At 47.6% G+C, this 18289-nt stretch overlaps 1 protein-coding gene across 2 annotated transcripts in view; it reads left to right on the top strand.

Annotated features, from left to right (window-relative positions):
- Positions 1-1525: 1525 nt before the first annotated feature.
- Positions 1526-18289, top strand: part of LOC143887592 (Acyl-CoA N-acyltransferase with RING/FYVE/PHD-type zinc finger protein) — a 33241-nt gene continuing 16477 nt past the window's right edge. The window contains exons 1-4 of one of the 2 annotated variants that reach the window (XM_077391682.1): positions 1526-1775; positions 1997-4469; positions 5159-5291; positions 5437-5525. In XM_077391682.1, the coding sequence (XP_077247797.1) occupies positions 2019-4469; positions 5159-5291; positions 5437-5525 (2673 nt within the window). In that variant the 5' untranslated portion in view covers positions 1526-1775; positions 1997-2018. Of the gene's footprint in view, positions 1776-1876; positions 4470-5158; positions 5292-5436; positions 5526-18289 lie in introns of both variants that reach the window. The other variant, XM_077391681.1, reaches the window with a different exon arrangement.

The raw sequence follows: 18289 nt of genomic DNA, 5'->3' as shown, positions 1-18289 counted from the left end.
TTTGCATGGGAATTTGGCTGGACTAATGTTGATATGAACACCTAAAAGACCAAGCACCTTACATGCGCGAGCAAGAATGCGTTCTTTTTAGGACATTCCCAAAAATGAAAGCCCTAGAGGTGGAAATGCGTTCACTTGTTGCGGCAAGACCCGCCGCTAGAAATCTAGTATCGGAAACTACTCGAACCAAACAACAACAAATAGCCTCTAGCAACCCACGGAATTAGCTCAAACGGGTGTGTGCAACAAATCAAGAGTGCATTTACAACCCCGAAAACACCTTAAAAGAAGCCCAATAACCTTATATCAAAACCCTTGCAAAGGAAGAAGAAGAAGAAACCCTTCGAGAGAGAAAAACCCATTTCTTATGTAGAGAAAAGCTCTTTACCTCACTTCTTTAGAATAAGTCCCAACCAAAGATAAACCTCTCTTTAATGGGCTTATAAACCACATTTCAAGAATGCCCCCACTTAAAGAAGTTAATCCAAGTGATTTTATATCAGTAATCCAACAGAAAGCCTTAGAGGTGGAAATGCATTCAATTTTAAGAAAAACTATCAATTCTTTTTTCTTTTCTTTTTTATTCTAGGGGAGTGGGAGTGGGATTGGGTGTACGTGTTGAAGTTGCTGAAAAAGGTGGTGGTGATATCATTTATTATTGGTGAAATAAAAAGAATGGTGATATCATTTCCGTGCTGGTGGTGATATCATTTATTATTGAAGTCTTAGAATCGGAATGGTGGTGGCGGGAGTGGGTGTTAGAAGCTGCCTTCTACTCAATTAAAACTATGGCTGAAGCTATCCATGAGTTGGAGATTGAGGCAATCCTCAATGGGATTACCCTTGCAAAAAATTTGGAGATTCGTAACCTGTGGATCAAATTTGACTCTATTCACGCAATCCAAGTCATCGAAAGAACCCAGTGCTGGCCCCGGCCAAAATCCCGTGTCTGGAAATGATTCTCTCTAAGCTCAGCAAGTTTGATTCTTGGAAAATCTCTCATGTTTGGAGAGAAGCAAATAGTGCACCTGACATTCTCTCTAAGCATGACTATCAGTTCAAAGGGGTTCAAATCCTTCAATTCCTAAATTCCGATCTTCTCCTCTAATGGAAGCAATGTATTTGGACTCCTCGGGAGCCCTCTATGAAAGGTTGTAACTTGTAACTCCTCTTTATTTTAATAAATCTGATAGGGGTGTGCCTAACCCCAGCTTAACTATCATTAAGAAAAAAAAAGAGATATCATCTCCAATCTTACTTTGATAATATGTGAATTTTTTTGGGAAGTGATATATCCGCCCCTTTTGATTACTATGGACAGCCAACAGCGGTGAATCAATGACTAAAGAGTAAGGAGTAAAGAGTGATGTACTTGACGCCACGTACACTAGCGCTAACAAAATGGGCAAATTTATCATTAAATAACGTTAACAATGGGGCGTATTATCCTACAGTGGGGTGAAAAAATCACTCTCTTTTTTGTTTTTTTGCAAAGGAACTCCCCAGCACTCTCACGTAAAGACTCTGGAATTAAAAAAGCTATTTTGCGAAATGGCTTGGAGGGAAACCAACGAATGAAATCTTCACAATCCTCGCTCTTCAAAGAAAATATACATAAACACACACACACGGAAAAAACACACCATACAAAACCCTAACCCTCTCTCTCTCAGAAAAACCCTCGCTCTCGTTATCTGATCAGCGTCCATCTGGATCGTTGGAATCTGATCGGAAGCTCACAAAAGCACAAAACTACTGACTTTATTTACAACGAGGTATCCCTCTTTTCCTTTAGCCGTTCTGTTTTTTTGGTTGCTTCGTTTCTCTTCCCCTTTTACTTATTTTGTTTTTACTGTCCATGGGATCTCAAATCTAGGGTTTCAGGTCTAAGGTCTTTGACGGTGATTTAGGGTTTCCAAATTTCAGTTTTGCTCTTTCTATGCCGATTATTTGGATGTTTTTGTTGGATTTGAGCTGATTTTGATTTCAAAATTAGGGTTTTGAGGTTGTTTTACGAGATGAAAGAGGAGGTGAGATCTGAAAACTCATCCTTGGAGAAAGGTAGAGCATGTTTGAGAAAGCTCAAGGTTTACGAATCGAAGAAAGAGAAGAATAGGCAGTTGGTAATTATTGATTTGGAATCAGAGGATTTTGTTTCTACTGAGAATGGGAATGGGAATGGTAATGTTGATCTGAAAAAGAAGAATGTAGGTTGTTTAAAAGTCAAGAGCGCATTTAAAATCGATCGAAAGAAAGCTAGGTTAGAGAAGATTAGTTATGTGGAAAATGGTGAAACCATTGGAAAAAGAGTTAGGGCTCGTGCAACCGAGAAAAAGAGTAGTAGGAGGAATGATAAGAAAAATGTAAAGATGGAAAGTTTGAAGTGTAAGGAAGAAGTGAATGAGGATTTAGATGGTCTCGTTAGACAGAGAGAAGTACATGCGAATGGTTCTGTTGATCTGAAAAAGAAGACTGTGGGTTCTTTAAAAGTCAAGAGCGGATTTAAAATCGATCGGAAGAAAGATAGGTTAGAGCAGATTGGTTATTTGGAAGATGCTGAAAGTGAAACCATTGGGAAAAGGGTTAGGGTTCGTGCAACGGAGAGAAAGAGTAGTAGGAATGGTAAGAAAAATATAAAGATGGAATTGAAGTGTAAGGAAGAAGTGACTGAGGGTTTAGATGGTCTTGTTAGACATAGAGAACACACTGAAGATGATAGGAAAATAATTTCAAAAGCTGGAATTAAGAGAAAGAGAAATAGTGCAGATTCTCTTAAATTAAGGAAAGGTGTTGAAATTGATAGGGAAAAGATAAGGATGGAATCGTTGAAGTTCAGAGAAGTAAAAGTAGAGAATAAAGTGGGCCCCAGGGATGGTGAACGAGATTACAGTGAAAGCGATGTGATCAATGAGATAACAGAGTCTCATATTCATAGGAATGGCAGGTTGGTAGTTGAAAGAAGAAGGGGATCTGATCGGTCTGATAAGAAGAGATTTAGGCTGGGAAAATGTGAAGATCTTTGTTCTGCTCGACCGTCTAGAGTGAAGTCTACTGTACGTTGTGGTGAAGGTGTTGGGCTGAAGGGAAAGAGCGATGTTTTGAAGTTGGTGCCCAATAATAAGATGAAGGTGGGTACGTTTGAGAAAACTTATGACCGAAGGAAAGCTAAAGAAAAGAGAAGGGATACTAGGATTGACAGTGTTGCTCATCGGTATGCGTTGCGGGATACTTCACTTTCCAGGGGAAAGAAAGCTGAAAATTCAGATCCCTCTGTTATGATGGTGAAGAATCGTTTGAATATGAAAAAGTCTTCTTCCACTGAAAAAATCAAAGCCCGTGATCTGCAAACAAAGAAGAAGGATATATCCTCGCAGTTGGCCCTGAATAAAATGGATGCCCGTAATACCAAAACAGGTGTCAAGAGTAAAGGAGAGAGCATACCGGCCTTGGGAACCCCCATGCCAGCCAAAAAGAAAAAAATTGGAGGGAAGAGTGGCCGTGCAACAGAAAAGCAACAGCTACGTGATCGGATAAAGAATATACTTTTGAATGCTGGTTGGAGTATTGATTATAGGCCTAGGAGGAGCAAAGATTATCTAGATGCTGTGTACATCTCTCCCATAGGGCATACTCATTGGTCAGTCGTTAAGGCATATCATGCATTTCAAAAGGAGTTAAACGGAAAAAATAAGATTGATGATTGTAGTTCAGATAATCATCTCGATAATAAGCTGCCTGGGACATTTATTGGCGGTGATTGTGAGCATAATGAGACAAGTTCCCAATTTTCTGTGATACCGGTGGATGATCTCAGTATCTTGACAAGGAGAACGAAGAAGAAGATCAATCAAGAAATGGATAACAAAATAAAAGGTAATGGCTCTGATGGTAAGTTATCAAAAGGGAGAACAAAGGAAAATGACTCAGTTGGTTTAAAAATGAAGGATGCAGTCAGAAGGAAAAATAAAAAACAAAGAGGATGCGCTTTGTTGGTTCGCGGCTCTAATAAATGTGCAAGTTTTGATACCGATGATTTTAAACCATATGCTGGAAAGCAAACTCTCCTCTCCTGGCTGATAGATTCAGGAACAGTGCCTGAAAATGGGAAGGTGAAGTACATGAACAAAAAATGCACACAAGCTATGCTAGAGGGATGGATTAGAAGAGATGGCATTCATTGCAGTTGTTGTAGTAAAATCCTCACAGTTTCGAAGTTTGAGATTCATGCTGGTAGCAAAATGAGCCAACCTTTCCAAAACATATTTGTGGAGAGAGGGATTTCTCTTTTGCAATGCCAGTTAGATGCATGGAATAAACAAGAGGAATCTGAACGCAAAGGGTTCCATTTCATAAACATTGATGGCGATGATCCCCATGATGATACCTGTGGTATTTGTGGTGATGGTGGCGACTTGATATGTTGTGATGGTTGTCCTTCAACTTTCCATCAATGCTGCTTAAATATACAGGTATGTGGAAATATCTGAACTATATATGGATTATATTTATCGTATTCACCAATGAATGGAGTCTTTTGTAATTTCATTTTTTTTTTGTGGGAATTTTTTATATATAAATGAGAAAAAAACTGCAGTATTTTATATTTGTTTTGATATTTTCTATTCTTATTTTTTGGCCAAAAAGGTGAGTACTTTGGTGAGACTAGTCATAAAGGATGAAAATCAATGAACAAAAAATGGAGGGTGCTAACCAGTAGGAAACGAACACTTGCTTCTGCAGAACTGTTTTAGGGTTTTCTCAAATTAAATATTCTTTTCTAAAATAAGAGGAATGATAGAATGAAGGGCGCTCTTGAAAAAATCAGCTTCAATGGCGCCCCTATTGGTTGATTTCAGCAAAAGTTAAAAAATGGTGGCGCAGAAAAAAGTGGATGGCAGAGAAAAAAGTGGAAACGGCTTTGACTTTTGCTGAAATCAACCAATAGGGGCGTCCTTGATGCTGATTTTTGCAAGGGCGCCCTTCATTTTACCATTCCTCCTAAAATAATTGGGAAAATAAATCAATGTATAAATTCTTGGCGACAATGTTACTGAATGCGGCATGAATGTATTCCTATAGCACATATTGCATGAAGGGTGTGCTTTTCATGAATTGTTAGCTCAATTAGGACATGAAGTGTTCATATTCCTTGTTGCAGATGCTCCCTTCTGGTGATTGGCACTGTCCAAACTGTTCATGCAGATTCTGTGGTGTAGTTAATGGTAGTAATTCTCAAGGTGATGATGTCACTGTTACTTCACTGCTCTCATGTGGTCAATGCGAGGAAAAATGTATTTACTCCTCCATCTTAGCTCAATTTCTTAATTCTTGCCTAGCCTCTTAAGTTCTTTACTTCTCGATTCCTTTCGGATATTAAGAATTCATTTTGTAATGAAGGCTGAAAAGCTGTTGACAACTTTTTTTTGTATGTTGTAGATCACCAACAGTGTATGTGGGAAACAAATTTTATACCCATTGATTCTAGCACTCTATACACTTCCTTCTGTGAAAAGAATTGCAGAAAGGTAGCCCTTCTTATTTCAAGTTTTTCGTTGATTGTATTAATCATTTTACTCGAGCTTCTGGTCATTTTATGATGTTGGCTTTACAAGTTCTTTTAAATTGGAATATAATTTGCAGTGTCAAACATGGTTGGACTTGCATAAACCTTCCTAATAACCTGCTTATAAATTCATACTAAATATTTGAAATGCATCTAACCTGGCTGATATTATATCAATTGTTATATCATCACTGACTATACTCATAGTGAACCGCCACAGTTTGTTATCATTTTATCTTTAATGAGATTACCGTTTTCAATTATTTGGCACCTCTTCTTCCCTTATCCAAATCAAAACCAATTTAACATGTTCATGGGCAGTTAGTGGATCAAAAGAAAAAAAATGCACACAAGCTTCCATATTTTGCTTTTCCGTTTGCGTAGTATCCAAGGGAGCGCTCTTACTTCTATCTAGTTATAGTCATAAACTTCCACACTGCTTAATATGGCTGCACATATTATTTGCTACTTAATTTATCATCAGTTTTGCAACTTCCCTGGTGGTGTGGAAATTTGATGGCTATCATTGACGTCTAATTTTCTGCTTATTAATACCATTAGCAATATACCTTGACGGATTAATGTGTTTGTGTGTGCGCGTGAGGGTGGTGATGTGATATCATCTTCACAATTACGTGTTCCTTGTATGTTGTTCTAATACTCCGGGTGAGCTTTTTTCTGTTTCCATATTGACGAAACTTTCCAGACAATTGTTGTCAAGGCCCTTTGGTGTTAAAGAAGAAAGCAGCAGAGAAATACTTAATAATATTTCAGAGTTTTATAGAAAAGAGGAGTTGAAGCCTTTGCCTAAAAATGAGCTGGAGACTCAAAAATGGCCATGCAAGAGGCCAAAAGATTGGCCATTCAAGAGGAAAATAAATTGTGACAAAGGACAAGAGTGTACTGGCTTAAGGAAGGTGGCAAGAACACAACATTCTTTCACACCATAGAAAACACTAGGAGGTATAGCGGGGTTGATGGAGATCGGCGCCCTTTGCGCGTCTATTCGAGACGGGCCAGCCCTCCGAGAGGCCCCTAGAGTTGTTTTTATTCTTATTTAGGCCCCACAGGGACCTTTTTGTTATTTTCAGATTTAGTTAGGGTTATTTTAGTCATAGTTCATGTTTATCAGGTTTCTATTTCTTAGAGTTCTAGTTTTAGTAGCCTTCTATTTTATTGGGTTGTAATTTGACTATTTATAGGCCTAAACCACACGTTTAGGCTCACTTTTTGGATGATAATTGAATTGAGACGATTTGCTACCTCCCCTCTATTATTCGTGTACTTCTCCTCCCCTATTCTTCTCTCCTAATTCTTCTTCTGTTCTTCTTCCCCTCAATCTCTCTTCAATTATTCTGCATCAAATTGGTATCAAAGCTAAAGATCCAAGTTGCAGAAGATCAGTCTCCGAAGAATGAGCTGCAAATCGTCCAAAAAAATCCGCAGAAAGTTGCTACCAAGTCTCCGAAAATTCTCAAAATCTGCTGCCTGGAATTTTCTTCCGAACACAAAACCAACCTTTGCCTCTTTTTTTTTTCCACCCAAAATCTGAACCCTACCCATAATCCCAATCCCAACTGAAACCCTACACTCTACCCCATCTCAGCCCTTGATCCTTTTGCATCCCCATCTTCCAAACCGAGAACCCTTCTTACACAGACAAACCCATATTCTCCCTTTCCTTCTCAGCCCACCCAATCTTCCCTAAAAATCAGATTGCAGGTTTTAAACCCAAAACATACAAAAAAAAGAAAAGGACCGTGTGCTGCCCCCTCTTCGCCGGAGCTTCCAACCGCTGCTACCACCACCGTGCCACCACCACCTTCTTCCTCCTTCGGATCCCCACCCCTTGCCGTTGTCACGAAGAGGTAGAAACCCAATCGGGTTTCCATTTTTCTTTTCTCTGGTTCTGTGACTTCTGTCCCGATTAAAGAAGAAAACGGAAGAATAACACCCCCCTGCCTTAAGTCATTTAATACCTTATCAATAAGGTAACATTCAACCCCCCATCTTTCCAGTTGACACCCCCCCTCTTACTACTTTTAACATTAAGTACTTCCTATATCCCTTTATTTACCTTGGACCACCCCCCTTGCTGAAATTTGCCCGCGACTTCAACATGAAAGTTGAAGTACTTGATTAATAGAGCACATCCATATCAGTTTCAGCAGCACACAGCATTGTTCAACACAATTTTGGAGCAATCTCGACCGTTGATCACGCCCCTCATCAGATCATTAGCTTTCAACCTTCAGATTGACGATCCTTGACAGATCTGTTGTCGGGAAGACCATCAGCACTTCTTAGGCTATTCGTAGGCTTCCGAGGTACGCATCTTCTTTACTGAAATCAAGATTTAATATTCCTATTAGTAGATAGTTATTAAATTTGCACTTAGGGCCCATATTCACCTTGTTTTCATCAAACCCTTTTTTCCTCCACATTAAAACCCCTTTTTACCTTGATTTTTCGAACCCTATTTTTACACCAACTTTAAGTAGTTTCCTTTATTACGTACTGATGGCGTTTGAATCCGGGTCTGCGATCGCGCGGTCGGTAGAGGGCCTCCGCAGGGTCTGCAATCACAAACAAAGGGGGTCCAGGGAGGGTCCTGGACGACCACTTCGACACCCAGTCAGATCCTTCGACCAATCAATATAAAGGACAGCGAGAAGAGGAAGGGGTTTGATCAGGGTTACCAGGACCAAAACGCGGGTTCTTTTCTGGGTGAGAATGAGTGGGTCGGAGGGGACTAGCAGGGAGAGTAAGATCGAGTTCCTAATCTCCTTTGTTGTTGCCTCACCTCTTTCTCTGGTTGTTCTGCGGGAGCTGAGAATGGGGGAAACCTCTCTCAAAAACGTGGATCCCTCCCTTCTTTCCTTCCCTCCCTTTAAAGGGAGGCAGGCGGGCCTTTTCATCATTATGGAGAGAAAACTTTTCTTTGCGAGATTGGGCCGTTCCCCTGCTTCGCCGGCGCGCGTGGCTTTGCCGGGTGTTTCCTTCCATAACTTGTGATGATGAGGCCTGGACGGCGAGAGAGCGACACGTGTCGTGACCGTATGGTCTTGCCATTTTCCCATGCCTTTCTTCATGATGATCTGTGCCTTATTTGTGCATGGGGGACACGTGGCGATATCTGGGGGCGACGCCGTATTTGTGTCCCATCATAACTCCCCCTTACTTCTTTGGTCCATTTAATGGGCCAAGGGAGTAACGTTTTGTTCGAGCGACGTCATGATGAGGGCATTTATGGGGGCTCCGGAGTACGAGGAGACGTGCCGTTTTATCCGGCAGCCGTCCCCGGGAAGCGGTGGCGTCGTTAGGTGGGTCGCCTTGTTTCGAGGCGCCGGGTTTCCTTTTTCGAGCTTAAAAAAAGGAAATTACCCTGGCGTTTTGTTGTGGCTCTCCGTCCCCCCTTTTTTTGTAGTAGGCATTCTTTCGTGCTTTCTTCAACAACATGTCTGGTTCTCCTTCGCGAGTCAGGGGCAAGGCCTGTCTTCCCCAGGAATCGTCGAGTGACCCCGACTTGTCTTCTGATCCGGGGGAGGACCCCGCGGCTAGTCGCAAGAAGATGGGTAAGGAGATCGAGGACTTGAAACGGGAGAACGAAGCTTTGCAGAAGAAGGTTCGCTTCCTCACTGAGCAGTTGTTTGAATATGAGGTGAACCCCCTGCTGGAGAGCTCCTGGGAGGAAGGGGGAAGGGGGGAACTCTTCGGGAGAGGAGTCCTCTTCGGATTAGTCCCTGACCTTTCCTGTTTTTCTACGTGTTTTTCTTTCTGCCCCTTTCCTATCGGGGATTTTGGGGACTGCGTGCCCTTGCTTTTGTTTCTTGATTTCCTTTTCTTTTTTGTAGGCCTGTGGGCCAGGAGGATGTGAATGGGCAATCTTTATGAATTTGTGCCGTGTCTCTTTGTGTTGCTTTTTCCGTCTGTTTGATATAAATTATCTTGATTGTGAGGAGTTGTGACGTTCTTGTCCGAACCTGCGAGAGATTCTGAGCCTTTTCCTGGTGTTTTTAATTTCCTTCACCTGTTGTGTTCGCGCGCCGTGGCCTCGGGCCTAGGCGCGGGTTTTTCTTTGGTGGGGCTGAGGTCGGGTGCTTCTGCTTGGTTTCCCGCCTCTGGGCCCCTCCCTCTCATTTGGTGAAGAGGAGTCAGAAGTGCTTTGTGGTGGTGAGGTTTGGGCGGCGAGGAAGTGATACGTGTCGAATTCATATGGTGTTGCTGTTTCCCATCGGCTCTTTTTACGAAGGTTTGGCTGCATGGGTGTATGGGCGACACGTGGCGAAAGCTGAAAGCGGCGCCGTTTTTTATGTCTCATCATAATACTACCTTTGGTCCCTTGACTGGTCCAAGGGAGCAGGCTTGTTTGCCTGGTTTAAGGAATATCGTGACGAAAGCATTTATGGGAGCCTTGGGGTACGCGAGGACGTGCCGTCCCGTCCGGCGGCTCCTTCCCGAGGAACTGCTGTGTCATTATGCGGTGCCGGTTGGCCATCCAATGGGCGACGGGCACGCGTAGGCGAGTTGCTTCGATTTCCTACCCAAGGGTCTCCCATAGGTTTTATAAGGAGCGAGTTCTGCTGCTTTGTATGCAGATTATCCTTCCGTTCCTTTCCCCTTCTTTGCTTTCTTTCAGCCTTTCTTCGGGCTCGTCGGAGATGTCGTCGTCTTTCTAGGGTCTCTCTATAAGTGGCGAGGGGAGAGTTGCTAACGAGGGGAGTCCTCCCAGTAGCCCCGAGATCAACCGTGACGGGTTGGGGCCTCGGCAAACGATTCCTGAGAGGAACCCGCCTCAAGGTTCCCCGCGCTCTCATCTTCCTCCCCTTTACAAGAGGGAGTCCCATGAAGCTTTTGTTTATCGCCACCGCTCGTTCTTCTCTCATGTCCATCGTAGGGAAATGGCGGTTTGTAGCCGGATGATCGACATGGATCGGGAGATTGCGGCCTTGCGTGCGAAGAATGATTTGTTGAGGAATCGGGTGCAGTGGTTAAATGACCAGACCCGATTTGCTGAGAATCGGCGTTGGGGGAGCTCTTCGGAGGAGGAGCAGAGTGATAAGGAGTTTTCCGATGCGGAAAACTCCTTCAGCGGCCAGTCTCTCTGAGCTGGAGGCGGCGGGATGAGCAGAATTTTGGAGGAGGCCTCTTTTTTTTTTTTTTTGTTGTTGGGGGTTTTGGGGGCCCGGGCCTGTGTGCTTTTTTGTTTTCACTCACTCTTTGTAGGCCCGTGGGCCAGAAGGAAGTAGTTTATGAATGGCTCTTTTTTCGGTTTTTTACGACTTGTATCTTATGTTTGCTTTCCCTTCGCATGTTTGCTTTCTCGCGCAATCCGAGCCCTTTTCGCGGTGCTTGGCATTTTTTCGTCTGGCGGCATTGTATGTCGGGCCCTAGTGACTTGCTCTGAGCCTTTCTTGGCCATACGCGGTATTTCCCATCTTGCGGATTCGTATACCAGCCCCTTGTGACGGGGTCCGAATCTTTTGCTATCGCACGTGGACTTTTCCATCTTGTGGATTTGTATGCCGGGCCCTTGTGAAGGGTCCCGAACCCTTTGCCATCGTACGTGGCCTTTTCCATCTTGTGGATTTGTACGCTGGGCCCTTATGATGGGTCCCGAGGCTTTTTGCCATCGTGCGTGGGGAGGGTTTAGGGATGGCTTGCTGGGGAAGTCACTTAGCGGTAGGGGTAGCGACGTCTTTTCAGTATGGCGCTTCGACTTTTGGCGGTTCCCTTGAATTTCCCAATCGGCGCCACGTGTGCGCGTCCCATCGGATTAGAAAGGAAGGGAGATCAATCGACGTGTGTCGAAACCCTAGCCCTTTTTAAAGCCTTTTTGGGGATTTCGTTCTTTGTTTTATTTCTTCGTCTTCCTCGGGTGAAACAAGTTTTCTTCCGCGGCGATTTTTCTACTTATTCCTCTTCACCAACCTTCTTCCGGTGAGTTCTGTGTCTTTTATTTCATCCGACATTTGATAGTTTACGATGTCTGTCGCGATTGTTCCTCAGAGTCCCTCTTCTGAGTCGGTAGAAATAGTGGAGAGGGCTCCACCAAGAAAAAGGAGGCGGTTGTTCGTAGAGGGAGGGGGCGGCGACTCTCGAGAGGTACAGCAGCCTACGGAGTTGAAAGATAGCTCCGGGGCCTCTGGATCATCGGTGGGGGCCGCTCCTTCGGAATCTCTCGCTCGAGTTTCTACTGCTCGTGAAGCGGAGATTAGGGACATTCGGTCTGGTGCCGTTATTCGTCCTGGCAGGGTGGCGTGCTTTAGGAGCACTTTGGGAGAAGGGGCGGCGGAGAAGATTAGGAGGGAGTTCCACATTCCCGATGATTATGGGATTAGGGTTCCTTCCTTTGCAGAGGGGGTGTGTGAAGGTGCCACGGAGGAAGAGGTAGCTTTCTACGTGGAGGCTTTTCGGGCGGGGGTTAGGTTCCTGCTCTTGGGTATTATAGTAGAGGCCCTTGAGTTTTACCGGGTGGCCTCCTCCCAACTGGCGCCTAATAGTTGGCGCACTCTCTTGGCCTTTGTGGCCAAGGCGGGTCTTCACAAGGTTCAGCCTACCCTCCCACTGCTCCGGGCCTGCGTTGCCCTTAGCCCATTGGTGAAGGGGGAGGACAGCTGGTTATATCTGACCCAGCGTCCTCAGGTGAAAATTGCGGCGAACTTGCCTTCTTCCATCAAAAAGTGGAAGGAGGAGTATGTGTTCATCACTCCTCCATCAGCCAACGGCTGGGACTTTCCTCGCTCTTGTAGGCGCTCCGTCGAGTGGCGAAGGAAGTCCCTCCCCGACGAGTCCGATTGCAGCAAGTTTGACTTGAGGAAGCTCGCCTCTGGGGAGGCTATTGATGTTTCCGAGTTTAGATGGGAAAGGGGTCTGAAGAGGCTCGGTTTGCTGGGAGCTGTGGAGAGGAGGGCCCGCTGTTTGGGCGAGGGAACGGGGGAGAGTTCCGCCAACCATCGTGGTGAGCCCCCCTTTTTTTTTTGGGTTTGTCTACATGCGCCTTGAGCAGTTTTTTTTTTGTTGTCTCCCTTCGTTCTGAGTGGTTTGTTGTTCTCCTGTTTTTGGCAGGAGGTATGTCTTCTTCCGGTGATGCTGGTAAGGGGAAGGAGATCGCGGCGGCGACGAAGAGTCTGATGAGCCGCAAGAAGATTCCTTCTGATTTTATGGCCGCGGCCAGGTTGGGCCGGTCGCAAGCGAGGCTTCCGGCATTCGTGCCGTCCAGCTCCTCTGGTCGAACGGTCGGAGAAAAGGGGGCGGTTAGGCCTTCTCCCCCGGAGTCAGAGCCTTCCGCCAAGAGGGTTGTCCCTTTTGGCGCTCGACAGGGGGATGCTGGCCGTGCGGCGCATCCTCCCGCCTTTACGGAGGACGCGCCGAGTCGGATGGAGGGGGCGGTTATGACCGAGCTTCTTCTGGAGCGGGTGGAGCTTCCTTCGCAGTGCTTCCAGGCGTGAGGAGAGCTGTTTAAACCTGACTGGAAGATTGGCGTTGAGGATAGCGTTCTTGCGAATCCCCGGGTTGGGGTGGAGCTAGGGGTGACAACCGCCCTTCCTGGCGACGAGGCTGAGTTAGAGGGCTTCGATCGTAGGGCCCTGGGGGCTCAGTATTTTCAGTCAACTTCTTGCGTAAGTACCGAGTGGCCGGTTTTTCTGATTGTGCTTTTCTCCCTTTTTTTTTCTGAGATCGTAAGTTGGAAATTTTCTGATGGCTTGCTTTTGCAGTCTCAAAGCTATGCCAGGAGGATGGTGCAGTGCCTGCTCGAGGATGAGGCTGAGATAGGTGCTTTTGAAGAGCGAGTCCGGCAGCTGAGCGAGGACTTGGACAAAGCCCGGGCGGAGAAAGCGGCCTTTGATGATACTGTTGCTCAACTTCGGGCAGACCTCCGGACAACCATAGAAGGGAGAAGCCGTGCGGAGGACAAATTGGCGGTGGCTCGATGAACGCATGCCAGGGAACTGGCGAAGGCGCGGGAGGAATGGCGCGACTCCGAGGAGTTTCTCAACGCCGCGGCCGCGTTTAGTGTGGACATTGAGATTGATGCTTTTGTCGAATGCCGGCGGCGTGTTCAAGAGGTCGATCCTTCCTTCCCTCTCGACAAGCTGATGCACGGGGCTGAGGGAGGCGCTCCGGAGGGTCTTTCGCCGGTACCGGTGGAAGTACCGGGGTCGGCCGAGGAGGAGGTGGCTGCCTTGGTAGATCCTGTAGTTGCCGAGACTTCTGAGGGGGCTCAGTAACGTTCGGATGCCTCGGGAAGTTTGCTCTTCGGGCTATTTAAGTTGTGATCTTTGTTGGAGAGGGTACTCCTAGTGCACCCCGTAGGGCGTCTTTTTTATGGAAGGACTATCTTCCCCTCGAGTGATCAGTTCGGGGTTAATGGGTTCCGCCTGCCCTTAAAGGGGAGGTCTTTTTTTCATGGGGAGCGTTTTAGGGTATTCTCGGAGGGATCGGCCCCGATGTTGCCTCTGTCTCACTCCCTGTCTTCTTTTTTTTCATGGGGAGCGTTTTAGGGTATCTTTGGGGGGGCGGCCCCGATGGTACCTCTGTCTCACTCCCTGTCTTCTTTTGGGTCCCTTATTTATCATGGGCCGAAAAGTGGAGATGCGTATGGCTCAGGTAGAAACGCTATTCCATTGATTTGTTAAGGAGAAAAATACATCTTTGCTTCTAGAAACACAAAAAGAAACAAACAAAACACTCGTCATACTTTTAAAGGAAAACACGGAACTTACCCTATCTTTTTACTGGTAAAACTCTCGGAGGTTGTCCATGCTCCAACTTCGAGGGACTGGCGTCCCGTCGAGGCGTTCTAGCTGGTAGGCCCTGGGGCGGAGTGCCTGAACGACCCTGTATGGTCCTTCCCATTTAGGTGCGAGTTTCCCGGCGTTGCGGGGGTCGGATACCTCCGCCCGTCATAGTACCAGGTCTCCGGGCTTTACCACTTTTTTACTCGGGCGTTGTAGTACCGTGCCACTCTTTGCTGGTAGGTGGCGGTTCGGAGGAGGGCCTGCTCTCTTTTTTCGAGCACGAGATCGAGAGAGTTCCGGAGGAGTTCGGAATTTCCCTGTTCGTCATAATTCTCCGTGCGGAAGCTGGAGAGGCCGATTTCTAGCGGAACGACCGCTTCGGCCCCGAAGGTTAAGCTAAAAGGGGATTCTCCAGTCGCGGTCCGCGGCGTCGTTCGATAGGCCCAGAGGACGCTAGGGAGCGCCTCTACCCAGTTTTTCCCTGCTTCTCTCAATCGCTTCTTGAGGCTCTGAAGCAAGATCCTGTTAGTTACCTCCACCTGCCCGTTGGCCTGCGAGTGTGCTACGGAGGCGAAACGGTGTTCGATGCTTAGGTTATCGTAGAATCTGCCGAATTCAGCACTTGCGAACTGGGGACCGTTGTCCGTTACAAGTGTCTTTGGAATGCCGAAACGGCAGACCACGTCGTGATAAAAGAACTTCTCCGTCGCTTTCGAATTGGGCTTTGCCACGGCTATAACCTCGACCCATTTGGTGAAGTAGTCGATGGCGACGTACAACATTGTATGCCCCCCGGAGGCTTTTGGGAAGGGTCCGAGTAGATCCATGCCCTACATGGCGAAAGGCAGGGGCCCTGCCATCGCGGTGTATGGTGTGGCCGGTTGACGAGGGGTGGTTGCGTACCTTTGGCATGGGCTGCATTTCTTGAGGAACTCCTTAGCGTCCCTGAGGATCGTAGGCCAGAAGTAGCCGTGCCTCATGATTTTATGAGCCAGAGTCCTGTTGCCTCCGTGGTCTCCGCAGATTCCTTCATGTACTTCTCGTAGCGCGTACTCTGATTCGGAGGGTACCAGGCATCGGAGATACGGCCATGTGTATGACCGTTTGTAGAGCCTGGGCCCGTGGACCATGTAGTGGGCGGCTCTTGCGGTTAGGCGCCGGGCTTCCAGCTTGTCTGCGGGCAGTATCCCGTCTTTCAGGTATCGCATGATGGGGTCCATCCAGTTCGGTCCAGGTGGAATCTCCAAAACTTGCACCTCGTCGATGCTGGGGTGGGGTAGTTTCTCTGTGAGCACGGTGCCGAAGTCATGGGTCTCTTCGGCGGCCATTTTTGACAATGCATCCGCTCGATTGTTCATGTCTCGCGGTACCTGGAGGATCTCGACCTCTCCCATTCTCTGCAGCTTTTCTTTTACCTTCTGGAGGTATCTCTTCATTCTGAGGCCCTTGGCTTCGTATATTCCGTTCACTTGGTTGACGACGAGCCGGGAGTCGCTATAGACTTTTAACTTTCCCGCGCCGAGCTCCGTGGCTAGACTTAGCCCTGCCAGTAAGGCTTCGTATTCGGCCTCGTTGTTGGAGGCTTTGAAATCTAGCCGGAAGGCGTATTCCAGCATGAATCCTTCTGGGCCGCGGATGACCACTCCCGCCCCGTGCCGTCAACGTGCAGGGTCCAGTGAATCTTGTCGCTCTGTTCCGCTGAGTTTGGCGCCATGTCTTCGCGAGCTGTCTGTTCGGTGTGGCCCTCGCCATTTTCCATTGTTGCTGGTTCCGTGGCCGGGGCCGTGGATTCCACTATAAAGTCAGCGAGGGCTTGGGATTTAATAGCCGGCCTCGGTCGGACCTGTATGTCGAATTCTCCCAACTCGACGGCTCAACTTACCATCCTGCCCGAGGTCTCTGGTTTTTGAAGAATTTTCCTCAGGGGTTGGTCAGTCAGAAGCACAATGGGGTGGGCCTGGAAGTAGGGGCGGAGCTTCCGGGCGGCGCTGACGACTGCGAGGGCGAATTTCTCTATGTTTAGGTACCGGACCTCTGCACCGTGGAGATTCTTGCTCACGTAGTACACCGGGTGCTCCTTCTTGTCGCTTTGCTTGGCCAATACCACACTCACCGCCGTGGGGCTGATGGCCACAAAAATAGTTCTTCCCCCGGCTCGGGTTTGGCGAGTACGGGTGGTGTCTGAAGGTATTGCTTCAAGGCGTCGAAGGCTTCTTGGCAGGCCGGGGTCCATTCGAATTCTCGTATATTTTTTAGTTGTTTGAAGAAGGGCTGGCATCTTTCTGCCGACTTGGGCATGAATCGGCCGAGGGCGGTGATTCGCCCTGCGAGCCTCTGTACTTCTACCGCCGTTGTAGGGGGCTCCATGTCTAGGATGGCCTGGATCTTTTTCGGGGTTGGCCTCGATCCCTCTCCGGCTAACCATGAACCCTAAGAACTTTTCTGAAGTTACTCCGAACGCGCATTTTGCGGGGTTCAGCTTCATCCGGGCTCGTCGTAGGGTGTTGAAAGTTTCCTGAAGGTCGGAGATGTGCTTGGAGGCTTCCAGACTTTTCACCAGCATGTCGTCAACATACACCTCTACGATCCTTCCGATTTGCGCCCGGAATAGCTTATTTACAAGCCGCTGGTAGGTGGCGCCCGCGTTTTTTAACCCGAAGGGCATAACGGTGTAACAGTAGACGCCCTGATCGGTAATGAACGCTGTTTTTGGGATGTCTGGCTCGTGCATTTTCACCTGATTGTAACCCGAGAATGCATCCAAGAAGGTGAGGAGTTCGTGCCCGGATGTGGCGTCGATGAGTTGGTCTATGCGCGGGAGGGGGTAGGGGTCCTTTGGGCGGGCCCGGTTTAGGTCTGTGAAGTCTATACAGGCCCGCTAGCCCCCACTAGCTTTCTTGACCATGACGACGTTAGACAGCCACTCGGGGTACCGGATTTCTTTGATGAACCCGGCTTGTAGTAGCTTCTCCACTTCGGCCTTTATGTGAGTTTGACGTTCTACCGCGAAGTTCCTCTTTTTCTGCCGGACGGGTTTAAGGGCTGGGTTCACGTTTAACTTGTGAACGACCAACTCCTTGGGTATCCCGGGCATGTTCTTAGCAGACCATGCGAACATGTCTTTGTTGGTTCTGAGGAAGTTGATCATCTGGTCTCGCAAGGGGCCTTTCAGTAGGGAACTGATCCGGACTTGTCTCTCCGGCTGATCTTGGGCTACGGGGATGGAGTCTAGCTCCTCGGCGGGTTCTCCTCTGATTGTGTGGGCCCGCTGCCGGGGATCTTCACTACCGATCGTGAAGTTTTCGGCCGGGGCGTTGGTCCCTCATAGGCTTGCCGCGTAGCACTGGCGTGCTATCATCTGGTGCCCCCGGACCTCCACTACTACGGTTGGAGTGGGGAATTTCATCTTGAGGTGGGGGGTGGAGACTACTGCTCCCAAATCTCTTAGAGCGGGGTGCCCAATAATGGCGTTGTAAGTGAAAGGTATATCCACAACCATGAAGGTGGTCAGGATGGTCTTTTGGAGGGGGTACGTCCCGAAAGTCACGGGTAAGTCGATTTTGCCATTGACCCGCACCGATGCCCCGGAGAACCCGTAGATGGAATACTCTGCGGGTCCTAGCCTCTCTTGGCCCAGTTTCATTTCTTCGAAGGTTCCGAGGTGTAATACGTTGACGGAGCTTCCTGTGTGCCCCGGAGAACCCGTAGATGGAATACTCTGCGGGTCCTAGCCTCTCTTGGCCCAGTTTCATTTCTTCGAAGGTTCCGAGGTGTAATACGTTGACGGAGCTTCCTGTGTCGACTAGAATCTTTCCTATGTCGAGTTGGCGACGACTAGCCTGACAACCAGTGCGTCGTCGTGCGGGACTTGTAGCCCGTCGAGGTCTTCGTTGGAAAAAGTGATGATCTGGTCTTGACGGGGCGGATCCGTTCGGGCCTTTTTGGAAGGCATATCCATGGAGAACACCCGCTCTGCATATGCCCA

Source organism: Tasmannia lanceolata, unplaced genomic scaffold (assembly GCF_043159265.1).
Source record: "Tasmannia lanceolata isolate RefF3 unplaced genomic scaffold, GAP_Taslan_0.1 ptg000012l, whole genome shotgun sequence".
Lineage (NCBI taxonomy): Eukaryota > Viridiplantae > Streptophyta > Magnoliopsida > Canellales > Winteraceae > Tasmannia > Tasmannia lanceolata.
The sequence above is the reverse complement of the archived record's forward strand: the minus strand, read 5'-3'. Positions and strand labels throughout refer to the sequence as shown.